The sequence below is a fragment of the Ambystoma mexicanum genome, chromosome 7p, assembly GCF_040938575.1.
Source record: "Ambystoma mexicanum isolate Mex_15411 chromosome 7p, UKY_AmexF1_1, whole genome shotgun sequence".
Lineage (NCBI taxonomy): Eukaryota > Metazoa > Chordata > Amphibia > Caudata > Ambystomatidae > Ambystoma > Ambystoma mexicanum.
In genome coordinates, this window is record NC_090939.1 from 664,562,710 (window position 1) to 664,578,746 (window position 16,037).

The 16,037-nt window shown below is 48.5% G+C and overlaps 1 protein-coding gene across 2 annotated transcripts in view; it reads right to left on the reverse strand.

The window, feature by feature from the left end:
* Window positions 1–16,037, reverse strand: part of LOC138526243 (arylsulfatase H-like) — a 642,213-nt gene that overhangs the window by 570,924 nt on the left and 55,252 nt on the right. For both annotated transcript variants that reach the window (XM_069636732.1, XM_069636733.1), the window contains exon 2: window positions 15,844–15,993. In XM_069636732.1, coding sequence (XP_069492833.1) covers window positions 15,844–15,993 — 150 coding nt within the window. The remainder of the gene's footprint in view (window positions 1–15,843; window positions 15,994–16,037) is intronic.

Consider the following 16,037-nt stretch of genomic DNA (forward strand, 5'->3'; position numbering starts at 1 on the left):
GTTGCCATGGGTCGGTACCGTGCATGGCCGCAACTTCGGCCTTGATGTGGGGGAGTTCCCTATCTACATGAAGCAGGTAATTTACCACTGCCAACTGTGCGGCCCAGTAATAGGTTTGGAGGCGGGGAGCTCCTATCCCACCTTCCCAGATCGATCTTTGGAGCGTGGTTAGCGCTATCCTCGGCTGGCCTCCCCCCCATATTAGTTCCTGGAAGAGGGATTCAACCCGTTTGAAGTCGGAGTCTGGGATCTTTAATGGGGCGTTCTGTAAAACATAGAGAAACCTTGGAAGAGTCAGCATCTTAAAGAGTGCAGCTCTCCCCATGGGCGTAAGAGGGAGAGGCCTCCAGTGGTGGACGTCATTGACAAACCTATCAAGGACCGGTTGGAAATTGTGTAGTATGTATTCGGTCAGGTTTGTAGTCACCCAGATCCATAAGTATCGAAACCCTTGTGGTTCCTTTCGGTATGGGCATTCCTGGGGGTCGACCTGCACATTGCCTTTCACTGGGAAGAGTACTGATTTCCCTCAATTAATTTTTAGCCCACTAAGTTCTCCAAAGCGGGTAAGCATCTGTGTAACGCTGGGGCAGGATCGAGCTGGGTCCCCCAGGTAGATGAGGAGGTCATCTGCGTACAAGGAGACGCGGTCTTCATGTCCTTCAGGCCATCTGAACGCTGTCCATGCGGCATTCTGGCGAAGCCAAAGGGCAAGGGGTTCAATTGCCAGGGCAAAGAGAAGGGGAGAAAGGGGCAGCCCTGTCTCGTGCCTTTTCCCAGTGGGAAGGATCGGGACGGCCAACCGTTCACCCTGACCTCAGCTTGAATGTTAGTATAGAGTAATTTCACCCATCTCAAGAAGCTGTCTCCGAACCCCATACCCATGACCTCCCAAAGGCAGTCCCACCTGACCGAGTCGAAGGCCTTTTCAAAATCAATTGCTAGTAGAGCGAGAGGGGTATCAATGATCGGGGCGCGCTCTAGCGCCAAGTGAAGCCAACGCAGGTTCATACGGGTCGATTTGTGTGGCATAAAGCCCCATTGATCCGGGTGGATCAAGGTATGGATCACTGATTGCAGTCGGTTGGCAAGGAGCTTGGCAAGAACCTTGGCTTCACTGTTAATTAATGAGATGGGCCGATAAGAGGCGCACAGTTCCGGGGGCTTATCGGGTTTTGGAATGACCACAATGGTGGCTTTACATAGGTCAGGTGGGAGGGTGCCTTGATCGCGGGCGCCGAGAAACATCCTGTAGAGGGGGGTTGCTATTTTATTCCCTCCAAGTTTTTGCCAGGCCTCGGCCGGGAATCCGTTAGGGCCTGGTGTTTTCCCTGTTTGAAGTTGCGCTAAGGCTTCGGCTATTTCGGATTCAGAGAGATCCGAGTCCAGCTCTTCGCGTTGTTGTGGTGTCAGTGCTGGAAGTGTTACTTCATCTAGTAGGGTCGGGTCGAATGGTGTTTTCGGGACTCGGTAGAGTTCCGCATAGAACTGGGCAAAAGCCTCTGCTATTTCAGCATCCGTCTGGTACCCGACACCATTCGGGTTAACAATCTCCCGGACATGACGTCTCCCCTCCTCCCTCCTCTCTAGCAAGGCCAACATTTTGCCTGCTTTGTCCCCCAGTTCATATATCCTCGCTCTGGTGTCCCAATGGGCCTGCTTGGCATTGTCCAGCATAATATTTCTGAGGGTCTCTGTGGTTAATTTGAGGGACCTTTGAGTCTGTGGGGTGGGGTCAAGAACATGTGTGTTTTCGGCCTGGATCATTGCAGCCTCCGCCTCTACTATTTTGTGGAGTCTCTCCCTCTTTTTGTTCGCCACCCAGGAGATGATTTCCCCACGCAGCACCGTTTTATAAGCCTCCCACACCACTACCGGGTCATCCACTGCTGGTTTGTTTATGTCGAAGTATTCATCGGACACCTCCGTGAGGTGGTCCACCAATTCTGGGAATCCAAGGTGGTAGTTGTTTAGTCTCCATGTTCTGGGGGGGGTCACGGCGTGCGTTCGCATTTCTATCATTAGGGGGGAGTGGTCCGAGATTCCACGAGGGAGGAATTCTGCGGATATCGCCCTATGTAGGTCTGTGTTCGGGACGAGGAGGTAATCGAGTCTAGAGAGGGAGCCATGGGATCAGGAGTGGAACGAGTAGCCTCTGCCTTGGGGTGTAGCTCCCGCCACACATCTCGGAGGCCTAGAGCGGACACAAAGTTGAAGAGTTTCGTGGGAGCATCCGGGTTACGCCCTCTAAGGTGGGTACGATCCATGGTATTGCACATAACATCGTTAAAGTCTCCTCCCAGGATCCACCGGTCTGGGTGGTGTTTACCTAGGAGAGTGGTGACATCCTCCAGTAATCCCTGGCCCAGCCTGGGCGGGGAATATATTGACACAATGGCCAGTGTTTCTCCCCAGAGCGAAGCCAGGATGAGTGCATAACGACCCCGTGGGTCCAATTCCACAACTTGTGGAGAGAACGGGAGCCTCTTGTGTATAAGGATAAGGGTGCCCCTGGATCCCATTGTGTACCCCGCATGGAATGCGGCCCTGTAGTTTGTTCTGTGGAAAAGGGTGCAGTGTGTCCCGGCTAGGTGCGTCTCTGATAAGAGGGCCAGATCGGGAGAGTGTCTATTCAACAGCTGCTTAATCAGACGTCTCTTAATCCCAGAGCCCATTCCGTTTACGTTCCAAGTGAGCAGCTTAAGGGACCTGGGGCGGTCAGGCGGTGGTGGGTGTATTTGTGGGTGTGTCATCTAAACTTCTTGTTGGAGGGTGTGCAGGATACTTTGGTCGGGAGAGCTGCCTCCCCCTGGTGTCTGCCGGGAATATGGTCCCAATACGTAGTGCAGCAGGGTATAGTGTGCAGAGGGCTGTGTTTAGGTCGGTGTTTGGACATGCTATAGATCCAAACTAACAAAACAACATAAGAACTTTCCCTTTCATCCCCCTCCCTATACTCCACCCCAACTTGAAGTACCTGTCGCCCGAACATACAAATGCAACACACTGTCAAAGGACAGTCAACTCATCAACTAAGAACTATTCCCCAAGTAGTACTGCTATACTTATTAGGGATATAGGCGGCTCCCCTTTGGGAAATACAACAAGGGGGGGAGTGCCGCTGCTGGCGCCGGTGCGTAGAGCTCAAAAAAGTGAGAGTTCCTACCGGGGGGTGGGAGGAGCCCATCTGGGAGTCCCTTCTCCTGCGTCAGCTGTTAGAGTCGTTCTTGGTGGATTACTGCGTGTTATAGGGCCGGAGGTCTTGGGTCGGTGTATCTTGAACTGCAGCGGGTCACGCTCTCCTTTTTATGTGGGCTTGTGGCCTGGACCTTACGCATTTGGTTCCGCTGCCTGTTCTGGGGCGTCCTGACCGGCCCTTTCTGGGTCTCTCCTCGGGGAGGCCCTTCTTGGCCCGTTTCGGGGTCTTCCGTTCTGCCTCCTTGGTCCCGCAGTCCAGTCCCCTTCGATGTGGGTTTCCGCCCATTTCCAGGCCTTCTGTGGATCAGAAAAATGTACCGTCGTTCCCTTGTGGTAAATCTTAAGTTGCGCCGGGAAGAGCAGGCCGTATTTTACATTCATGTTAGCCAGCTGTTTCTTGAGTGGTTCGAACAATTGTCTCGCTCGCTGTACTTCACGGGTATAATCAGGAAATATTGCGATTCTCGAGCCATTATATGTGATCGTCCCGCGTGAGCGTGACATCTGGAGGAGGGCGTCCCTGTCGCAGTAGTTTAGTAATCGGGCAATTATAGTTCGAGGTGGAGCCCCTGGGATCCTTTTGCCCGAGGGTATTCTGTGGGCTCTTTCCACCGAAAAGAATTTTGAGAAGGGATAGGGTTCATAGAGGTCCTTAAGCCATTGTTCGAGGAATAGTTCCATGCATTGCCCCTCCTCTCCCTCCGGTAGTCCGAGGATACGCACATTGTTACGGCGAGACCTTCCCTCTCCCTCATCCACCCTTGCTTTTAGGGTTTTGAGGCGGGTTATGGCTTGTGATAGCTTCCTGTTGATCCCAGTGATGTTGTCCTCAGCTTCAGAGATACGGTGCTCTGCTTCCCCGGTTCTGGCGGTTAATTTCTGCAGGTCATGGCGCAAGAAGGAAACATCCGCCGCTATGCTTTCCATTTTTATCCTCATCGAGGAGCGGGAACTAGCGATCGCCGCCATCACATCACGGAGTGAAAGAGCCTCTTCTCCTAAATGGGAGTTAGATCGCGTTGGTCGGTCGGAGCTGGGGCGGAGGCGACCGCAAACTGGTCCATCCTGCTTTGTGTGGAAGTTTTCTTTTGTCTGTCTTTGACCATTTTGCGAAGGTTATGAAGCTTGAGCTTGGTAGCTAAATCGGTGCGAGGTCGCCTACTCCACCGGTCCCGCCAGGTCGAGGGTGGCAAGGATCAACAGCTCTCCCTCCTTCTGCTTTAACCCTTCTCCGGTTCGCCGGGATGTGCTCTGTCTCTACTATGGATTACCTCCTCGTGTCCCGGTATCGTGTTATGGGCATTGACATGGCGGGTTATTGAGGCCACTCCAGGCAGAGGTGGTTGGTGGGGAAAGCTCTCTCCCCAATGGCGGCTGTGGTGTTCCCGGACAGGGCCTTACAGCCGGCTCCTCGCGCTGTTCGCTGGCCGTCCTGTCCTGATTACTATGTGTGGAGTCCCATTGCACCTGTGCGTCTTTACAGAAAGGGGATGGCCACCCCCAGCCCTGAAATCTCCTCTTCTGTGTCACAGGTCCAGCCAGGAGGATCGTGCAGCTGGGAGGAGAGGGGGGCCCCCGTTACCTGCCGGGTGTTACGGATACAGTCCCGCTTTCTCCGTTACACGGGTGTCCGGTAGTCTTTTCCTTAATTAGTCCCTCTGCTCCGGGCCTCCGACAGAGAGGCGACCCGTAGTTGTGGCCGCTGCGGGTGCTAAACTCGTTCTCCGGCGGGGGGTTTTGGGCCTACCCTCCGCCTCTTGGATCCATATTCAGCGCTGCTCCGTGGGCCTGTTTCGGGGTCGTACGCTTCCCTGCGGGTCTCCGGTACGTGGATGTTGTTGCTCCCCGTCTCGTGTCCCCGGGATCGTGCTACGAGGGGGGTCCGTGGGAGGTGCGTCGCTTACCCTACGTCTCCTGGATCCCGCACTCCGCGCCGCCGGCACGACCCCGGGGGGAGTCTATTTTTGGGGACATACGCCTTTCCACGGGGGGGGTGTTTGTAGCTCCTCACCTCCTGTCCCTCGGATCGAGCTTCGGGGGGAGGTTATTTCACAGGTCTTGGTGCCTCCTCTGCTTCGCGGCCGCGTGAAGTCGCTGCTGCACTTCCAGAAGCTGGAGGGGTATCTCTCTCAGGCGGCGGTGGGCATTTTAGGTGTTTGGTCCCTGGGGCTCTGGCCCTCTGTGCCTCTCGAAGTACTCGGTTGCCCAGCCAGATGGTAACAGCAGATTTGGTCGGGCAGCACCCGCCGCCTCGCCGGTCCGATCCAAGCCGTTAGTCGGTTCGTAATCCGCCAGAATGAGGATATTTAAGCAGGATGTATTTGGCGCCTGCCGGAGCTGCACGGGCTCACGTCCGCATCGATCGCCTGCAGGCCACGCCCCCCCCAACTCAAACCATTAACCTGAAGGTCTTCAGAACATGAAAACAGTTACAAAGCCCAATAACAAAACATAATATGATAGAAATGGTAATAAACTCCATGCAGAACCGACCAACACTTTAGACAATGCAATCTGCAAAACAGTGCCTCAGGTGTTGGAGCTGAAAAGATCATAAAAGCATGCAAATAATGATTTAATGAAAGATTTCATTTTCATGGATGCGTAAGATGGCGCAGGGGGGGCATGAATCGGAATGGATGATTCTGCATCCCCAAACCTCTGCATGTTAGGAATCTGACAGCATCTACACCCATATGCAACTGTCATGCGGGTAAAATTATATGGATTCCTTATGGAATCTGCCTTCTTTTTGCACCTGCTCAAGGCAAGCGGATACCGCAGGAATCCATGCAAATGCCTCCCACCATGCATTTGTAATTGTGCACATGCTGAGGTGAAAAAATGCACAGAACCCTGCAACAGCCTGTTTCACATGTATGATTATCACCTCATCTTACATGGTCATTAATACACGGAGGGGAGAGCATGTCCACAGTTGCATGTGTATATAGTCAAAGTACAGATCCTCGCACAATGAGCCCATATTATCCCCAAGGGTATTCCACCTGAGCTTCTGCAATGATCCCCCTGTGTTAGAAAGGGTTTGCTGTTGCTGTCCATTAACAAGATCTATAGCACAGTAAACAATCTGATCGCAGATGACAACAGGGGAACTCAACTCTGTACCCTTCGCTACCATAGTGGGAGAAGAGTCAGAATGCAAGGAGAGTTGACTAAACAGACATTGAGGAGGAATGTGGGTTGCCACATCCAGAGGATGCTAAGGATACCAGCGTATCTGTAGATGAATGTATATTCATTGATTCCTGTTCTTTTGGTGGAACAGAGTGATATGGAGGGCAGCAAAGAAGGACCATTGCCCACTTAAGGACTAGACCCTTTACGAATAGGGTTTAAACAGCCTGTTTCCTTTCCTTTGAACAGGGTTAAAACCAATCAGGATTTTAAGTATGAAAGAATGCTTCCTTCAAATATCCTTCACCAGCCTTTTCCCAAAAGATGGCAAGTTCCTGGTTTTATGGCTGGAAGCAAAAGTCTTGTTTTACCACTTAATAAAAGGTTTAACCAGATCATTGGCAAGTCAAAGAGGGAGATTTGTGGTGAAGCAGCAAGACGCAGGGAATCGGATCTTAGGGGTGTGTAGGAGACAAGGAAGGGTAGAAGCATGGGTGGCATCTGGAATTGGGGGACGCAGAGATCAGTACATCACCAAAGCTTAAGATTAGTGGGGGTGAGAGAGGAGGAAGTAGGGGAGGTACAGGGAAGTTTGAAGGAAAGCTGTGCGTCATTGGCATAACACTGGAAATGACGAGAGAAGGAGGAAATCAGGTGGGCAAAAGGAGTGAGATAGATATTGAAGAACCAAAGCTTAAGATTAGTGGGGGTGCAGAGGCGATGAGTGCAGCAACGGAGGTGAAGGTGGGAACCTGCCATTTGAACAAAGAGGATAGGAAAGGGCGGGATGGAGGGAGGTGAAGGTAGCACCCCCCTTCCAAAGTAACAGATACCAGGAAGAGAGGTCTAAGCAACAATAGCACAGTAGGTTCATAGAAATAGCCACCTGCACAGTAAATGCAGTGCCGCAAGTGCCACCCTGCAAAGAAATGGAACCATATTCGCTTCACATGTATCCATTTTAAAATGTCAATATCCTAAAAGCTGCTATCATAGCTAGTTCTTAGTGCTACGTAGACATGGGAGATCTTGATCCTTAGTGGTTGGCTATTTCCAGGTCTTGAAGCTAGATCAGCCAAGGCTCCACTGCCAACTCGATGACAAAATGGAATGTCTGGAGGCAATATATTGATCACATTTCTAGGAAAGGAAGGGGGAACCAACAATCTTGTTAAAGGCATGGTGCTTGATGCAGATCAATATAAAGGTGATCCGTTTGTGCACACAAAGCCAGAGGAGCGATGATAGGGCAAGGGGTATGTGGTTGTCAGTCCTGAGGTGCAACATGAGCTGCTTTCTAAACCTTTCACAGTCTCCCAAGTAGTAAAGAAGGAAGGCCATGGAATGTGCCATTCCCATAATTCCGCCTAGAAGGGTTCCCCACTGTGATGATTCTGTGGGGTAACATTAAAATTGACAGAACTCTTTCAATGGAACGGAGGTCACAGAAGCAGGTGCTGATGGCATCATTTATATGGCAGGTTGGGGAGATCTGCATTGATACTGGAGTCTACATGTTTCACTACTGATGAGGTTTAAGGCAAGGCCCGAGGAACAAAGGCAAGATGGAGTGAGGCTAGAGACGTGGGCGGTGGTTTGTGATGAGAACCTTGTTTGTTTCACTGTTTAGTTTTAGCTAGCTGTTGCGCATCCAGTGCTTTATGATGGTGATGGAGGTGGACAATCATAGCAAAACAAAAAAAATATAGCAAATGGGGATTTGTCCAACCTCACAAGGACCTGGGTATTGTCAGTATAGGAGTAAAAGATTATACCAAAGGTGCAGATAAGTGGAGAAATCGGCATAGATATACATTGACGAGGATGGGGAAAGGGAGGACCAGAGGCACACTGCGCCGAAGGGGTTGAAGGCTGGATTGATAGGGCAGCAGGGAGACAGTTAGGCAATGTTGAGTGAGAAAAGAGATAACGCTGAGTGATGGCAGTAAGTCTTAGAATAAATATGGACTACTGACATTGCTCTGAGCAAGCCGCCAGACCATTGTTTTTCATGCTGTCATTACAGGAGGGGAAAGGCTATATACAAATCATGATTGGGCACACCCAAATGGGGCAGTTCAGCCCGAATTGGTAGTTCACATTCCTTCTGCATGAAACTACGGGCAAACCCATGCATGTTTAGCCTCTTTGAAAAAGGAGACAAGCCAGGGAATCACAGAAGCTTGGATTCCCAAGTCAGTTAGACTAAATTTGGTAGTCAACCGCATTGGACGCCGCCAATGGGTTGAGAAGGACTAGGGCACTTTTCCACCATCGTCAGCAATCATGTGTGGGTTTTCCAGATCTGAAATGATGAAGGTTGCATGCAACTGAGAGGTCAGAAGACTGCTTGATAGTGGTGCAGAATGCTGTAGTCTTCCAGGTAGGAGTGGAGTTGGAAGGCTGCAGTGGGTTTGATTATCTTGGTAGAGAAGGGGTGTTTAGAACAGTTTGGTAGTTGTTGGTAGTTGTTGGTGAGAGTAGGGTCCAACAAGAGTTTTTTTTTAGAAATTCTGGATGCAAGGAGTTGATGAGGTGGATAAAGTGGAAGATATTTTTAAATTAGAGGGGAGCATCTGTACAGACGGGAAGGGTTAAGAGTAAAAATGGAGGGGTGAAGGCCAAATAGATGGAGCAGTAGAGATGTGTGATGGTTTCTGATGAGAACCTCCATTTTATTTCCTTTTAGTTGTAGCCAATTATTGTTCACCCAGAACTCTGTGGTGATCATGTCTCAATCATTGGAAGTTGTTGCCCACAGAATATTTATTTATTTATTTATTTGATTAGTCATGTGTAAGGCACTTTATACAACAGAATTGTGTTTCAAAGTGCCACATGGTTAAATGGGAAAAGAACAGGGTAAATAATAACAGTATAAGAAAGCAAAAGAGCAACAATGATATATAATCATGCTCCTACTAGGCCTTGTGGGATTCAGCCGTGTAAGTTCATGAGGGGATGTGCTGGGGAGGAGGATGGAAAGGGGGAGCAGAGGAGTAGACAAGTGCAGGAGGAGGGCCCAAGAGGGAAGTGCTAAGAGGAGCCAGGAGTAGAACCTCAGGCTAAGTGCTAGAACAGGCAGCTCTCAAGGTTGGTATGTGGAGCCACCAGACAGGGACCCGCCTGGCAATGCAGTGCGGGGGTGCAGGTAAAGACTGGGGGAGAAGGGCCTGAGATCCTGTGAGCTTCATGAGGATCAGGTAAATGTTCACATCGGCAGTGGTGTGATTGGCAAGGAAGGGAAAGAGGTAGAGAAGAGCAGAGTTTTGAGCAGTTTCTGAAACTTAAGGAGGTCTGGGTCAAGTCTGAGAGGGGCAGGGAGGCAGTTCTAAAGGGAGGCATCAGCCCGGATAGAGATCTGCATAAAGAAGCGTGTGATTGTCTGAGAATTGCAATTGGAGGAGCGAAGGTCTCTAGCAGGGGAGTATTTAGGGAGGGAAAGTTTGAGATAGCGTGATCCTAGACCCCTGAAGGCCTTGTGGGTGATGCAGAGGGGTCTTGAATTTGATCCTTGCAGCCACAATGAGCCAGTGGAGAGATTTTTGGGCTGGAGAGGTACGGTCCCTTTGCTTGAGGACAAGGCTATGTCTTGCAGCCTTATTCTGGATTAGCTGGAGGGGCGGAGAGAGGGGAGAGGGAGATTGAGAAAGAGGCTGTTGCAGTAGTCCAGCTGGGGAGGAGCAGAGCTCAGAGACATTGAGCACTGGGGAAAGGTGAAAAAAGGCAGAACGCCTCTGAGGAGGTGGAGCTGGAAGTGGGACTTTCTGGAGAGGTCCATGATGTGAGGGGTGAAGGAGAGAGCAGAGTCGAAGATGACCCCGAGGTTTTTGGCCTCACAAGATGGTGGGGGCAGAGGACCCAAAGAAGGTGGCCAAAGGGTAGGGGGAAAAGAGTGTACAGGTGTCCCGATGAGGAGGATCTCTGTCTTACTGGCATTGAGACAGAGATTGTTCCCTGCACACCATGCCTGAATGGCGGACAGAGTGTCAGGGATGAGAGAGGAGGAAGTAGGGGAGGTAGAGGGAAGTTTGAAGGAAAGCTGTGCTTCATTGGCATAACACTGGAAATGACGAGAGAAGGAGGAAATCAGGTGGACAAAAGGAGTGAGATAGATATTGAAGAGCCAAAGCAATAGGATAGAGCCCTGAGGTATACCACAGGTAGAGCGGGTGGTGGAGGAGGAGAAAGGGCCCAGTATGAGAATTTGAACAATCTTACAAGCATCAGGGTATCACCACCATAAGAGTAAAAGGTGAGATCCAAGGTGTGATTAAGCAAGTGAAGGGGGCATCGGTAAACATTGAAGAGGAGAGGGTGGGGAAGAGCCCTGTAGGAACACTGCAGTGAAGGGGTTGAGGGCTGGATAGATATGGCAGAAGGGATACAATTTGCCATATGTGAGTGAGAAAGGAGGTACGCCAGACGCTTGGATTCCAATTTCAGAGAGTCAGGATAAGAGTATATGGTAGTCGCCCACATTGAAGGGCACCAACATGTAGCAGAGGGTTAAGGTGCATTTGTTCTGCCATCATTAGCAATCATGTGCAGGTTATCCATGGCTGATGTGTTGGGAGATGATGTGCCATTGAGGGGGCAGAAGCTGGCTTGATAGCCAGTTCGAACATTGTGGTATTCCCTGTAGGACTTAATTGGTGGGCTACAATGGATTCTATTATTTGGTAGAAAAGGGCCAGGGAAGGTAGTTTTAAGAGACTGTTTTTGAGGTGGGGTGTAATGATGGCTTGTTGAAGTTTGGGGGTAGAACTTTGAGGTGGAGAAGATTAACTAAAGAGGAGTTCTTTGAATAAGGTGTAGGGGCAAAGCTCCAAAGTTGAACCTGGGTTTCTGATTTTAGAACATAGAGAAAGGTGATCAGGAGACAGGATGTAGGAGAAGGAAGTGAAGGACCAATTTGGGGAGTTTGAATTGTGTGCAGCAGAGAAGGGGCGGGTGCTTGCCAGTGTTTTGAGGAAATAATGGGAACATTAGAGTCAATAAAGGATATGGAGACCATTTCACATTTAGCACGCAAGGCTTAGGAGGGGTGGAAGAGTTCAAGGGATTGGAGAGTTTTTCAAGAACTTCAAATTATTTTTTCGGTTTGTTAATGGCTTAACATATTCCAAGTGAAGTGGGCTTCTTTGCATTTCTGATAAGGTCTTTGTGGCCCCTTCCATGGAAAAGGCAGGTAGCTTTGGCTGTGTGGGTGTAACATTGCAGACATTTACATTGAAAGGAGCAAAACTAGTGTTTGCTTTGCAGGATTTGTGCTGTGAGCCATGCTACTTGGATTTTATTGATTTTATTCAGGGGTATTTCTTTTAATAAGGACTATTCTGTGAAGGGTTAAGGGGACAGAGATGTTGAGGTGGGCCCAAAGAGGAGGGTTTGAAGTCAGGTTTGGTGTAAAGTAAGGGTGAAGTAGAGTTCAGTGTCAGGCATAAAGAGGTATGGAAATGTAGACATTTTCCAGCATCTGGTGGTGAGGTGGCTGGATTGTTCAGAAAGGTGGGAAAGGTGGCTAATGGAAAATGCAATACCTACACGATTACATTAAGCAATCGGGAAGCGGTCAGAGCACAAGGTGGTTCAGAATATGGTGATGAGAAGCATCTCAATAACGTATCCTGTGTTGTGTGTGGGATTGAATATCAGTCTTTTGAAGTCTAGAGATTCTATGCGTTGGTGTAAGGAGATGGAATCTGGGGGTTGAATTGGCCGACCCAAATGTTGGGAGGTTGGAATTTAAAACCAGGAGTTGAGCAAAGGTGTCAGCAGACACCCGAGTCTCGGGTGGCAGATGATGAGGCTTTGGAATGCGTCAGTGGACCACGGGGGGCACATGTGATCATGAGAGATTCTGACATTCGGGCAGGGCGAAGGAAAGTGAGATCGTCCAAGGTGACAAGGATGGATTTTTTTTTAAGGATAAACAAAATGCCACTTCCCCTGCCAGTGGGTCAATTTGTAGGATGATGTTGAGGTTGGTGTGAGCATCTCATTGAGAACAGGGTTGCAGAAATCAGACTACAATATGGGCTACCTCGATCTGGTTTAACAAGATCAAGATTTTGCCCTTTATAGCATGGTAGGTTGCCAAGAGAGCATTGAAGTGGATGCAACTCAGTTGGTTGATGGGTAGAGGCATATGAGTGCTGAAGGGATAACTGGGGTTGGTGAGTAGAACTTTGTAGTTGGTCAGGTGGTAAGGAGGTCAGGCATAAAGACAAATGTCATTTTTGAGAGGTTTAAATGCATGGTGGGAGTATGTCAACTTGTGTAGGGGTAGCTGTGGGAAATTGGGAGATGTATGATACAGTTGCACCAAGTTGAGGCCCTTCAGAGCCAAGAAGGCCAGCGCATATGGCTAGGCCCCCACACATGCGGAATGGATGCCACATCTTCTAGATGTCGATGGTCGATGTTGTTGAACTAGGTGTCATCTGAAATCCTGAGACAATCTGCACCTTTGGCCACTGCAGTGACATGAGAATGAAGTCAAGGTGGTGGTGGTGGTGGTCAAGCAGGTAGGTGGTTTATTGTAAAAATAATTAAAGATCAGCAACATCTACCTTTGGATAATTGCCAGTCTTGCCAAATGTGGATGAAAACAACTGTGAAGCAAAAAACAATGCGTATCAGGAACAAAACTATTAGCATTAATCTTTTATTGTAATTGATCACGTAGTATGAACTTGCCAGAACTCTCCTTAAAGGTATCCCAGGGAGTGATAAGGGATCTAATATGAATGGACACGAATTTAGGATGTGATCCTCCTCAGTCCAGAACGGCCAGAAACATGCCAGCCCTTTGCCAGGGTTTTGCCTAGTGGCATTGCCGGTTTCCTCATGAATTGTGGGTCTACTCCTAATGAGCACTGAGTGGCTCAACTTTTTTGTGGGTCCTAGTCTTTGAGTAGTTTTCTGGGTTCTAATGCCATTTAAAGGAGACAGGCAAGTGAGAAGGTTTCCCAGTTTCATCCCTGGGTGTCAGCTTTGCTCTTTTAGGAGCACTACATGGCTCAGTTGTGTTGTGGGTTCTGCTCTATCTGGAGACGCTTCCTGGATCCTAGTGCTGGCTAATGCAGACCAGCTGGAGGCAAATCCCCTGCCTTTTTTCTCTGGTGTCGACTCTGCTCCTTATCGGCCTGAGAAGTTCTGCTGTATTGTGAGTCCCATTCTGTACAGAGGTGCTTGCTGGGCCCCTGTGCTGGCAAATACAGGTCAGTGGAGGGTTGTGTGTGATGAACTTCCCTGCGTGTTCCTTAATGGAGAAGGTGGGGAGGCCACGAGTACCAGGTGCTGCCACATTGTGTGAAACTGGGCCCAGTGGAAATATGCAGATGTTAGAAAAGCCCCTTTTTGCCCCATTTTCTCAAGCACCAATTATTGAGCATGTGCAATATTTATTGATCAGAGTTCACCTCTTGTGCCTTGGTGTAGGTATGAGAGTGGACATGAAGATTCTGGGGATGCAAGACTGCTAGATCATACTTTTACAGAGGCTCAGCACGAAGGCGGGTCACGTGTTGCATCTCTGACATGCCATGAAATACAAAATAACAGACCGTCCTAAAGCAAGCTTGGCCCTTGTAGTCACATCTCTCTGTAATAATCTATTGAAAACAGTAGAGGCAGAAATCTGAGAAGGGAAGACACAATCAGTTTATGAAAAGTATCAAGGGGCACAGGTGCATACACTCACATTCAGGCCAGCCCAAAGGGGAGGAGCCAGAACCCTGTGATATATAATGGGAAGAGCGGGTTAGGGTGTGTGTTTATAGCTGGAGATGAAGGCGTGTAGCTGTTGAAGAAGGTGGGGAGAACGTAGCTCAGGAAAAGGCTGTAGAGGAAAAGGCTGAAGAGATCTTGGGGCGGGATGGCTGGAGGAGCTAGAGGTAGAGTGGAAGGAGGAAGGGGTATAAAGTTTGCAAGAGGTCAAATCAGTGGAGCAGCTAGCAAGAGAATGTCTAGAATGGTTTTGACATGGAGGAGGTGGGGAAAGGAGGAAGCAATTGGCAAGGAAGGAGGCTTGGGGTTACAACAGGTGATAAGAGGAGGATGAGTGCATTCATGAAGAGGTTAAAGGTGGTATCAGGAGAAACGTAGAGAAGTGTGTATTCAGTAAGAGGATGGAGGAAATATTACAAAAGAGGAAACCATTGGAGTTGAGTAGGCAGAAGAGGACATTGAGAGAGGAGTTGAGGAGAAGCAGATGCACCCTATGTCCCCCTGGTGTTTATGAAGAGTAGAGATATGGGAGCATAGAAGTGGTGAAATGAGAAGAGCAGAGGTGCATTAGAGATTGTCTGATGCTTAAGAACTTTATCACTTGTCAAGGAGGTAGATTGGATGGGTTATTGGGGATAGGAGTCAGGACCCGTAGAGAAGGAGCTGGTGAAGAAAGGGTGAGGATCTCTTCAGGCTAGCTCAGTGTGACATCCCCTTTTTGGCAGCTTTGTGACTTGTATCAGCATTAAACCAGTCTAGTTTCTGTCGCGGACCATGCATGCCATGCAGTCACACATTACACACAAATTCCAGGCAAGGCGTTTCCATGAAGGTTAGGGCAAGAAGCAACATAGTGAATCTACATAACAGAGAGCCAGAAAGAACCATACACATATGGAAGAAACACTGCAGGCAGGGATATGAAACCTTCCAACAACGTTTTATTAAATCTGAAGAGAAGTCATCCTATATGATGTTAATGGGCCTATCACCAAAGGAACCACCTTTTTGATCTTCCCTGGTAGTAATCACAAAGAGGTCCTCTGATATAGGAATTTACTTGTATTGATGCACCATTGAAATTGATCTGAATAAACGTTACTATAGTATAACTGTGTGGCTTTCTGATGATGATCCATCTTGGCTTTGTGACACAGGTCAGTCTCCCGGCTTTTAATAGATTTAGATTTTTTTGGTTTGGACAAAACAATATAATTAATTTGTTTTAGCAAACAGATACCAAAAATAAAAATTGTTATAAGAACTTAGATCAACCTAATAAAGTTATGCACATTCACTGATCTGTTCTAAATGACCATTCAAATGCTATCTCATGACTTGCAATGACTAGCTAAAAGATGGCTGTGTTTAACAGTACTCTAAATACTAGCTGCTACAATGCACCATGACTTTGTGTCCCAACCAAGGTAAGCTTACTTTTAAGTATAACTATGGAAGTAAATTGATGCGAGAGGTAGCATTTGTATAACCACATGGATTGACATCTGAACTCATTTTGAACCATGAATGGTTAAGCAGCAGAGTTACTGTAAACTGGATAGCTCAGATCGAAAAAGATGCATTGATGCTAGTCACATGATTACATATAGAACTTTAAGTCCAATGCTTACATCACATGTTTTAGGGATATAGTGAAATGAGACCACTACATGAGCCGTATGCAAGACAATTCATATTTAGCGATATTCATCCCCTTTGAAAAGGTCTTATTGTATAGGTCATACATCTGTTCTTCGTAGTAACTGCATGTACCTGATGGTATCATTGCCGTAGCAGCCAATGTCCCCAATACCGAGATCGTCTGCTATGATCAGTAAAATATTCGGTTTGGGGGGAGTTGTAGCCGTTGATCCACAGGTCTTGAAGAAAAGGCAGCAAACCAGAAAGATGGCTGAATGACACCTGAAATATACAAAGATTTAATACTTTTTTGCATGACTTACCCA